This window comes from Heteronotia binoei, unplaced genomic scaffold (assembly GCF_032191835.1).
Source record: "Heteronotia binoei isolate CCM8104 ecotype False Entrance Well unplaced genomic scaffold, APGP_CSIRO_Hbin_v1 ptg000334l, whole genome shotgun sequence".
NCBI lineage: Eukaryota > Metazoa > Chordata > Lepidosauria > Squamata > Gekkonidae > Heteronotia > Heteronotia binoei.
In genome coordinates, this window is record NW_026800018.1 from 301,125 (window position 1) to 313,090 (window position 11,966).

General features: G+C 42.4%; 1 protein-coding gene across 1 annotated transcript; it reads left to right on the forward strand.

Moving 5' to 3' along the window:
- On the forward strand, window positions 1-784 carry LOC132590602 (galectin-related protein A-like; the record flags this gene model as incomplete). The annotated part of the gene is made up of 2 exons (XM_060263557.1): window positions 1-178; window positions 601-784. Coding segments are annotated over 2 exons (324 nt in total), but the record flags the coding sequence as incomplete, so codon positions are not given.
- Window positions 785-11,966: the final 11,182 nt, after the last annotated feature.

Consider the following 11,966-nt stretch of genomic DNA (forward strand, 5'->3'; position numbering starts at 1 on the left):
TGCAGTTTTTCAGTGACTTTGCTGTGTGACCCTATGGATGCAAGCACAGATGTTGGATTGTTACTTGTAATCAACTTTACTGAGAAATCTATTGTTCGGAATTCTTGGATTGCTGGGAAGTGGGGGAAAGAGGAAAAGACAATTCCCTACTTCCCATTTACAGCAGGGGACTCATTTAAGATAAGGTAATATGGATAATGGAAACTTAAAGCTGTCTTACACAAATCAGACCATTGGTGTATCCACTACAATATCTGCTCTGACTGACAGTGGCTGTCAGGCAGTGTTTCTTCCCAGCTGTGCTACCTATAAGGTTATTTAACGGGGACTGAACAGGGCTCTATGCATGCAAAGCACATTGTCCACCTATGCTGTTAGTATTTATAGAAGCTGAAGGGAGACTGCCTAGTCCTAAACTGTTCTCTTTGATCTCTCCAATCAATTTCAAAACAACCCGGATGAAGTCAACTACAATGAGGCTCTACTGAAACCAATGTTATGAAATCCTGAGAGCCAATTTTGTGGGACTTGTGCATGCTTCGCCCCCCACCGATTGTGCTGCTGCAATCCCCAGGTCTCTTTAGCTTGTGATTCTCTTTCAGATGGAGCTGTTGTGTGAGCATCAGCAGATTCGGATCCTGCTTGATGGGTGTCAGCTCTGTGATTTCACTCATCGCGTGGTACCTATGCGAAGGGTGACAAACTTGCAGCTATTAGGAGATCTCAAGCTTACCAAAGTAGCTTGAAAAAAAATAAAGAACCCTCATGCCATTATGGTAAACACACCTTCCCTGTGGCTACTGCAGTGCATTAATTCTTTCATATGCCTTCTGGAAGATGAAGAGCATGGATCCTTCAGTGTCTCTGCTCTTTTAGGGTTTGTTTGTTTTTTAATTTCAGGTTGATGAAACTGATTTTTTTTTTTTTACTTTGAAAATATAACAAGTGATTGGGAGATTCTGGAGCCCTTGGATGCTCCTTCTGTTACCTTTCAAATTGTAACCAAGCCCTTTGGAGAAACACAAGAGACTGCAGAGAATGGGAGTATGTATATTACACGCAAAGGTCTCAAGCATTGGATTCAGGTGGCCAGTCAAACATCCCTTTCAGGTAGCAAGGCATCATGTGGTGTCAGACTTCCATGACAGGAATAGAAAGAGCCAAAGTTATGATCTCACCAGAATCAAACCCAGGAATTTGGGCAGCAAACACAAGCCAAGCACCAGGTGATGTATCATAGTGAGGAAAAAGCCCTTCTTTTTGTCTAGGTTCTGCTGATGTGATGCCATGTTTAGATTCACTGTTTCTATTTGCAGTGATTCATTTTTCTTCTTTAGTATAGAATAGATTCCCTGACATTCATTTTTTCCATGCTGTTTGATTTCTTCCTTTCATTGATGTAGACCACATTGTAGGATCTTCAGTATTTCTGTCTCTGGGATGAAGATTCTATATCCTTTGCATCCCAGTGCATAGCCAACAAAAAAAAATGACTTCTGCTCTAAGAGCACTTTCCCTATGAAGAAAGGTTGAAACGCTTGGGACTCTTTAGCTTGGAGAAACGTCGACTGCGGGGTGACATGATAGAGGTTTACAAGATAATGCATGGGATGGAGAAAGTAGAGAAAGAAGTATTTTTCTCCCTTTCTCACAATACAAGAACTCGTGGGCATTCGATGAAATTGCTGAGCAGACAGGTTAAAACGGATAAAAGGAAGTACTTCTTCACCCAAAGGGTGATTAACATGTGGAATTCACTGCCACAGGAGGTGGTGGTGACCACAAGTATAGCCACCTTCAAGAGGGGTTTAGATAAAAATATGGAGCACAGGTCCATCAGTGGCTATTAGCCACAGTGTGTGTGTATATATAAAAAAAAAATTGCCACTGTGTGACACAGTGTGTTGGACTGGATGGGCCGTTGGCCTGATCCAACATGGCTTCTCTTATGTTCTTATGTTCTTATCCATCTTTGCCCTCCAAACACTGTTAGATGACCCAAGATGGGTTTGTGCCTGTACAACAGGTCAAATTGTGTATTGTTTGCACCCTTAGTAGGTAATCTGTTCTATAGGTAGTTACTGATTGCTTCTCCCCAATAGCTGTCAGGTAGCTCTATCTCAAGGAGCACACATCTGGATATTTTAGTGAGAGAATGGTTCTTTCTGCTACATCAGTGTTTTCTGGGGTGTATGGGACTGTAAGTTGGTGATCTGTAATTTGTCATCTCACATGTCCCATGTATTCCCCTCCATTATCAGTCTAGATTACTAATGGCTTTCTTTAGAATCTGTTACTGACCACTGCCATATGTACCTTAAGTTTTCCCAGCACTTGGTTTTTCTCTTTAATTAGATAGATCACAGTGTGGAGTCGTCATCAATAAAAGCTAGCAACGACTACTATTTAAGACTCTTAAGATCACAAAAACTGTCAGGGAGTCTGCTGGTTGCCTTTTATCGTAGTTCCATTGAGAGCATTATATCTTATTGCGTCTGCGTGTGGTTTGGGAGCTGCACGGAAGCAGAGAGAAGGGTGCTCCAAAGAGTGATGGTAAGAGCACAGAAGATTTGTGAATGCTCTCTCCCCTCATTGGTGGATCTGTATAATATGGGATGTAAAAGGAAGATACAAATGATCTTAAAGGACCCTTCACATCCGGGCCACTTGCTATTTGAGATCTTACCATCGGGCAGACGATATAGAGTGTTGAAGGTAAGACAAATAGATTTAAGGGCAGCTTCTATCCAAGAGCTGAGGTTAGGCTAAATGCAGGGCTATGAATGGTTATTTGCTTTAGATGTAGGCTAAATGTAGGGTTATGAATGGTTATTTGTTTTAGATGTATTTAAATGGTTTATGTATATGTCTTTTCTTTAGTGTTGATGTGTTGGTATGTTTGTGGAAGAGCACCTCATTTCGTTGCTCTCATTTTCCTTTTTTGAGAACAATGACAATAAATTTATCTAGGGGCGTTTTCGCACTCACCTTCAGCCGGCGCGACCCCCCTCTTCACCGCACAGGATCTGCGCGGATTTCGCACTAAAAGCCGCGGAGCAGCCAGAAGAGCCGGAAACTCCCAGCGCAAAAGCTGCGCAAACGGAAACTGCTTTTTGGCGGTTTCCGTTTGTGCCGCAAAAGCGCCGGGAGTTTCCGGCTCTTCTGGCTGCTTTGCGGCTTTTAGTGCGAAATCCGCGCAGATCCTGCGCGGTGAAGAGGGGGGTCACGCCGGCTGAAGGTGAGTGCGAAAACGCCCTATCTGTCTATCTTATTTCCACAAGGTGTTTGAGATTTTGCAGGTCCGCACATATCACTGTGTATCAGCTCTAGGGGGCACTGCATTTGGCTTGTGCCATGCTTGTTAAAGCTTGGTCTAGTTCCCTTTACTTTGAAGCACACACTTTTCTGCATCAGCACATCTGGTCATTAGCACATTCTTTGTTAAATTATTGCTCAAGTTGGATTATCACATACTTTTCTCTATGACCTCATCTCCTATGCCACAACCTGGAAAAAAAGTCTTGCAATTACACTACTTTGTAAAGCTTAGTTTCTCTCTGTGACAGTCAAGTCCCTACAAATCCCCACTCATATCACCCATTGCAATTAAGTCAGTCTTTTCTCTGATAAAACATTTATTTCCAAAGATTGCTTTTATTCCTTTATTTGTCATTGCTCTTATGGAGATAAGAGTATTCTCTAGCCTCAGGTTTAAGAAACAATTTGTAACAAGGACTTCTCAGATTTTATCATTTGGAAGTTTGCAATACAATGTCCCAGAGCTTTCAGCCCAGAGTTTTTCATATACTACATGCAATTTCTATTTAATTTCTTCACCTAATGTTTCAAACAAACTTCTATTATTGCACATGGGTGAAAAAACACAGGAATCAGTGTACCAAGTGATGCTTTTTGTGTTCTGTGATATTATTTTACATTAGACTTATAGCCCACCCTCCCTTCCACAGCAGCAGCAGGCTATGTTGGCTGTTCATTAATTTTAAGTAGAGCCTGTCTACTTCTCTTTAAAATTTTGAGGGAAGTTTTTCTTTGAGTAGTGCCTGAAGGGCAATTGCACTTGATATGTCCTGGTTTGCCACAAGAATAGCAAATTAACTCTCCTTTATTATTTATATTCAGAGCCAGTTATCCCTTATGCTATCCTTTCAGGACCAGAAGATTTTTAGCTTCTTGCACGGATCACATTGTCATATGATTCTGAAAGGCTTTGCTGGCACTTAAGAGCATGTGGCAATTTTCAGCCTTTAATCAGATATACCTCTTGTGGGCCCACAATTCTGTTGGCTGAGTGATTATTACACAAGAAAGCTGCACAAACTGATTAAAGTTTGTTTCGTTTGGTAGCCACAGAAGTAGAGCTAGGCTCCAGTATCCTGCTGAAGCTGCAGGGCTACTAGAACTGGAAGGACAGCCTCACTCTGTCCCAGGAAAGTCACACAAAATTTGTTTAGCCCTGCCTGGAGCAAGAGGAGCTGTGACCTAACCAGTTTTGATGACTTTCCCCACTGAAGGAGAAAGCTTTATTCAGGAACTAACTGTTGGTGTATTTGCTGGTATGCTCTGTATTTGTGAGGCTTAATAATAGACAGCACACTGACTTGTGCTAACTATTTACATTTATTTACAAGTTTAGTTATTCTGGTATACACTTGACAAAGTGCTTCGCCAGACAGCACGTTTGAGAGCAGAGATACACTGTACAGGCTATTCACAGTTATATACATACAGCTATACAAAAGCACCAATCAACATATAGTGCTGAGTCATCCTGCATAAGCACAAGTACTCTGGACAGAACCGGTATGAACCAGATAATGGAAGCTGTCAGGAACTGTCACAGATCATGAACTATCATAGATCACTTGCAATAGACTCCAGCCTGAAGTCTTACTAGCAAGCATATGCTGACACTTCCTCTAAGACTTAGGCGGTGAGTCCCAGCCTTTGTTTCAGAGTTACAAATTTGTCCATACTCAAACACTTAGTGAACATGTCTGCTACGTTGTTATCAGAAGAACAGTACTGTAGCATGATCAAACCTCTATGTACAGTCTCCCTAACATTCTGATAGCGAATGTTAATGTGTCTACTTCTTGTTTTGACACCCTGTGCATTTTCTAACTGTTGAGCAGCAGTATTGTCACAAAATACACATATAGGTAAGTCACATTGCATGTTCAGGCCTATTAGTAGCTGATATAACCATTCCAGCTAAACAACACAATCACTTAATGCAGAAAACTCTGCTTCACAAGTGCTTGTTGAAATGTGTGGTTTCAAAGATTTCCACATCACAAGAGCCCCATGCACATATACAGCATAACCTGTTGTGGACCTTCCATCTTTTCTGTCTCCCCAGCTTGAATCACTGTAAGCTGTTACTTGTTATGCTGAAGTAGTGTCTAGCACTAATTTGTTTGCAGCAGTACCTCAGTACCCTTTTTGCTGCAGTCCAATCTTTCATAAAAGGGCATGCACACTTCTGACACAACGTAAGAACTGCAATGCAGATATCTGGTCTTGACCAACTTGCTATATACAGTAGGGACCCAATTAGTGATTGATACAATGCCTTGTTTTCAAACAGTTTGTCATCAGGCTCTTTACCATAGCTCGTGGTCATTGGTGTAGTAACACAGTTTGCATTTGTCATGTTGTATTCTTCAAGCAGCTTAGCTATTTTATGCTCCTGACTGAGTTCAAAACATCCATTTGTGTTCTTTGTAATGTCTACACCCAAGTATTGCTGAATGCTGCCCAAATGTTTAATCTTAAACAGGTGTTGAGTTGTTTGCATAAACCAGGGGTCCTCAACCTACGGCCCGCGGGACAGATGCGGCCCGCTGAGGACGTTTATGCGGCCCGCCGGTCATGGCAAAATCAGACCGGGTAGAACGACAGGGCCCCGCTTCGCCCTTGGAAGACTATCTGCCCGGTAACAACAAATGCGCAGTAGCAAACCTCCTCGATCTATTGGCTGTGCAAATCGACGAAGGGATAGGAACAACCCTCCCCCCTCGCAACTTTTGCAGAGGGAGGGAGGACTCCGGAAAAGCCAAGCAAGACCCCTCCTGCGTTGAGGCCGCCACCCTTCTTCACTCCGCTGCAGGAAGCAAAGCGCGCTTATATGGGAACGTGCTCTTGCAATTCCGGGGGCTTTACTTCTGCGTAAATCTGCAGAGGGGCGCCCCCTCCCTTCCCACGCTCAGACTTCAGCCCGATCTCTGCCCTTACTGATTTGGAACTGGTAAGGAATTGCAGACGGCGCTTTTGAATGGAGCGCAGCCAGTGTGGGGGAAGGTTTTGCTCCCCCCCCTGGGGCTGAGCCAGCAGAAATAAACAGCTCCCCCCTCCAATGAGTGTTTTGGGGCGGGCTAGTTGTTCAGGGAGCCTTGCTCCCCAGTAAACCCGAAAGCAGCTCTCCCTTCACATTAAGCAAGTCCTCCGCTTCCTCCCGTTGAGACCAGCGGCGGGGGGAGGGCGATTAACAGTGCACGCTGAGCTCGTCTACTCAGAAGTAAGTCCCACTAGGTTCAGAGGGACTTTCTTCCGGGTAAGTGTGCCTTTAAGACTGCGATCGTTTACTAGCGAGTAATCCCCATTGCATTTAGTGGGGATTTGCTTATGACTCTGAGCACACGTGCCTAGGCACGGGGGTCTTTGGTGGTTTTAGTGCTGCTGCTGCTATTTTATTATTATTGTTATTCGAGAAGGCATATGAAGAGCCTCCGGGTGCCACTTATCATTTGGGAGGCTTGAAAACTTGCAAGGGGGTTAATGAAAAATGGCAAGGCGAGTTGTGCAGATGTGCGTCCCGCGTGCAAAGTTATCTTTGCTGGGGGGGGGGCAGTGGAAATGGCGCTTCCCCTGCTCAGTAATTCCTAGAAAGTGCGACCCAGAAGCCCGGCGGACACCACCACCTGTCAATCAGGTGCACCCTCGAGGGAAAGGCGGGGCTGCAGGCGAAACTTGATGATTTAACTTTACTTCTTTTTAAATATTGTATTTGTTCCCATTTTGTTTCTTCACTTCAAAATAAGATATATGAAGCATGCATAGGAATTTGTTCATAGTTTTTGTTTTTACTATAGTCCGGCCCTCCAACAGTCTGAGGGACAGTGAACTGGCCCCCTATTTAAAAAGGTTGAGGACCCCTGGTATAAACCATTGTATAAACCAGCTGCATATCATCATGCAACAGAAAACATAAATCATCCACACATATGAACAGATGGCATTCAGTTTTCCCAATGGTTTTGCTGAACGTACATGGGTCAGTAATTCCCTGTGTGAACCCAAGATCAGTTAAGGCTTTGCTCAGACACTGATTCCACACTCTTGCACTCTGCTTTAAGCCATACAGGGCTTTGTTAAGTCTTAACACAAGGTTCTGGTTAGTGCTTTCAAACCCTGGGATTTGCTCCATGTAGAGCTGTTCATCTATTTGGGCGTTTAAATAAGCAGTTGTGAAATCGAAATGGTGCACCTGCATCTTATCAATCCCAGCCTTGCACAATGCTGTTTTTAGCGTATCAAAGTTGATCATAGGGGCAAACACTTAATCATAATCCTGTCCTTCAGCCTAGGAAGACCCCCTTGCTACTAGCCTGGCTTTCCTTTGTAGGCCACCATCTGGTAAGGATTTCAGTTTGAATACCCAGCGGCAACAGATAACATTTTTGTCAGCAGGCAAATTAGTCAGAGTAAACACTCCATTTTCAGAAAGAGAATCATGTTCTGCTTGCATGGCAGTTTGCCAAGCTTGCCTTTCTGACTCAGGCAAGCTCGACACCTCCTGATAACTTTTCAGCTCTTTTACATATACATGATTTATAGTAGTGGTATCAAACCCAAATCTGACTGGAGGTATACCCTTTGTACTTCTGGAAGACACTCTAGGCACCTTTTGCTCACTCTGTTCACTCTTAGAGGATTGTTGCCTAGGAGATACGATCTCTTGTTTTACACTTTTGGTTTCCTCTGATAAGGGGAGTGTGACCTGTGAAGGCAATTTATTAGCATGCACTCTGTGCCAATTCTGGTCTTCACAAAAATTGACAGACCCACTAAAGCTTAGCATTTGATGTTCATTAGCAAACCTGTATGCTTTCATTCCTCTTTTGATAACCTAGGAAGAGAAGCTTTTTGGAGCGAGCTTTCCCTTTTCTCCTCTGGTTTAAAGGAACATTCACCCAGGCCTTGGTGCCAAAAATTCTTAAATGTCTCAAACTGGGTTTTTTGTTGCACAACACCTTGTAAGGAATGTTATCTATGGACCTAGTCCAAATCCTGTTGCTTATATAGCATGTAGCTTTCAATGCTTTAGCCCAGTAAGTGATAGATAAACCAGCATCAGTAAGCATAGATTGCATCATATATTGCAAAACTCCCCCCTTTCTTTCAGCCAAACCATTTTCCTCCAGTGTTGACACATTTGCCACTCTGTGAATTATACCTTGTGCTTGTAACCATCTGTTAAATTCAGAAGACATGAATTCGCCTCCCATGTCAGTCTGCAAAGCACATAATTCACCCAATTGTTTTACTGTTGTGAACACCTCAGACTTCTTTTTGAGCACATACACACATGAGAATCTGGAAAAATCATCAACCAAGATTAGTGCAAACCTCTTATTAGAGTGGCTTTTGGGGTAAGGTCCTATCACATCTGCGTGTACTAAAGCCAACGGTTTTGCAGACACTCTCACTTTTCCTGGCAACCGGGAATGCTTTTGATTTTGTGCGTTTGGACACTTCACACTATAGCAAGTGTTTTGCTGATAGTGTTAAAACTGGCATGCCCCAGCCTTTGGTGGAGCAAGTGCACACAATTATCATGAAGTTTTGTGTTAGTTACCACCTGTGCTCCCACAGATAAATTTTCAATAACATAGACATTGTTTTGCAACCTTCCCACAGCAAACACCCAGCCACCCTTCATTATTTTGCAAGAGTTGCTGGCAAAAGTCATGGTAAAGCCAGCTTTGTCCAGAGCAAGTACACTTAGCAAATTGTTTTCAAGAGCAGGAACACACAGCACTTCTTTGAATGTGTGTTGAAGTGCTGGGAATGTGACACTGCCCTGACACCGTACCTTAGAGTTCCTGCCATCAGCTAAACTCACATGCTGCAATGTTGACGACGGAATGTCATGTAGCAGGTATTTGTCTCTGGTATGAACCAGATAATGGAAGCTGTCAGGAACTGTCACAAATCATGAACTGTCATAGATCACTTGCAATAGACTCCAGCCTGAAGTCTTACTAGCAAGCATATGCTGACACTAACATGCTTGATAATAAAGCTAGTTACATACTAGCTGAGAGATGGTTGTGAATGTGGAACTTCCAATAAGGAGGATATTGCCTTAAGAGTAGGAATTTGGACAGAAAATGACACTTTATAAAGGAAAGAAGGTGCTGACCCCACTATCCTATCTGACAGGCCTTTCCTCTTGCTGCTCTCTGCAGGACTCTTTTCTTCTGTACACCAGACATTGGTGACTGGAAGACTGGCTGGTGGGGATGGTTGGGTTGTGGATGGGGGAGGGCTAGATCTTCCACCCTGTTTCCAGCTCTCCAAGTTAATTGGTTAGGCACTGTGTGAAACAAGATGTGGGATTAGATGGACCACTGGTCTAATCAAGGAGGGCTCTTTTTATAGAGAAAAGTGACTTGCACATATGAAGGAAGGCGAAAATATCCACAAAAGCATATTTACACATCCCTAATTTGGAACAGTTACATGAATGTTCACTGCAGTTTATCATGGAAACCTCTAGCCTTGTATCAGCTATTATGTGGCAAACATACACATAATGTTTTGTATCATACCCAAGATTCAGATGGCAGAACAGCTCTTCCAACATAGGAAGAAGGGGGCAATTTCCTCTTCTTATTAAAGGCCCCCATCCTCCTAGCTGGATCCACAATGATTCTTGTACTAACAAAAGCCTGCATTAGCAGGAGAGCATCTTGGGTTGGTGAAAGCCCTTGTGTACCCAGCTGGGCAGTGCTATAACAAAAAGGTAGGATCTAAACCGCTGAAGCTATTGTCTTGGTGACACAAACAAGTTTTGCTCCTCTGATTACATTGCGGCACTGCAGAGAGCGGGGGGGGGGGGGTGCAGGTAGCCTGCTTGGGGTGCCACATGCCCTAGGGCTGGCACTGCAAACAACAAGATACATTTCAGGGCATCTGGTGGAAATAACTACACAGTTGCTGTCGTGCTTCTTTCTACCTCAATCTGCCCGTTTCTCCATCCAAGATTCTCTTATCTGGAGGCATATCTATAGTACAGACTTAAATTGGTCATTCCCCTTTTACCAGGAAACCCTAGTAGAAACTGCAGTTCAGTGAGGGAGGCTAGGATTCTCAGCACTTCTCAAAATAAAATTTGTTTCAAAATGAAACAGAATGAGAAAAGTAGTGGTCTGTTAAATTACTAGGCTCAGTCAAATTCAAATAATCAATGTATAATGATCATTTCAATGACCAGCAGTGCACTCAGAGCTTTACATTTCTGTGTCAATAGACTTCAGAATTTATTTAATTAATTTATACCTCACCTTTCTCCCTAATGGGGACCCAAGGCAGCTCACTTCATTCTTCTCACCTCTATTTTTATCCTCACAATAACCTTGTGAAGTAGGTTAGACTGAGAGAGGTCACCCAGCAAGTTTCCAAGGCATGAATAATGGGGATTCAAACCCAGGTCTCACAGATACTAGTTCAACACTCTTAACTGCTAAACACACTAGATTAAAGTGTTGAGGACTGCACAGAAAGACTTACGATTTTACAACTAGAGAAAAATAAATAAATGTTCAAAAAGCCATTCCTAAAAAAATGTTAAAAGATAATTACAGTTACCTAGATTTCATCTTGTTCTTATGTTCTACTTTCCATTGTTAAACATGTGTGCCTAGCAACACTAAGAAAACTTCCTAAGGGTTTTGCTAGATGACTACCCCCAAAAAAGCAACACCAGCCATCAGGGGTTTCTTTGCATATTAGGCCACACCCCCTGGTGCCAAGCCAGTTGGAAGTGTGTTCCTGTGCATTCCTGCTCAAAAAAAGGCCTCCCAGCCATGCAGAAACTGTTACCCTAAATGATATTATGGCTGGTTAGAGTAATATTTTCTAAAGAAACACACAAAATTTATTTTGTTTTTATTTACAAAATTCATATACCACCTTTCCTCCCAAGTAGGGTCACCAAGTTGGTTAACAGTTAAAACATTATAAAAACATAAAAACAATGATATTCAAACCTCAAATAGTATCAAAAGCACATAAAACAGTAATTAAAGCGCAGGAAAAGAAGGAGGGATCATTGTGGAAATGCCAGACATATAGCAATGATTGTTTCTATGCTGATGAAAGTCCATCAGAGCTGCCAGTGAGCTGCTATATGAAGTCTCATTATAGGCACACACTTTAATTATTTTTCATTAGTACAGAGGTGATTAGGAGCAGAAGCTAGAAGCTTCAGTGGCAATTGATACAAAACTTCACTTTGGCTCATCACAAATAACCCCTTAGTAAAAGCAGTAATTAGGACAGAGCTGGGAAAAACTTTCCCGAGACCACAAAGAGATGCTCCCAGTCAGACTGATCAAATAGTGGACCAATTATCTATGTTAATTAATAATATTTATGCCTTTCATTGAGAATATTCTCCAAGCATTCTTTGCATTAAAAAAATCAAAAAGGTAAAATATCTAATATTCAGAAATAAATCTAAAACCCTATAAAAATTGAGAACAACAAATATAAAGTGGTATATCCTTGTAGGCTGGGAAACTAGGAGTCTGGATGAAAGTGAACTGGGAGCCAAACTAGACATTACAGGTAACATAAGTTAGGAAACAGATGTCTCATATGTCACATTTATGAATGAGGGAGCTTACCATGAAAACATTCAGTTGCTCCATTCAGTCTCA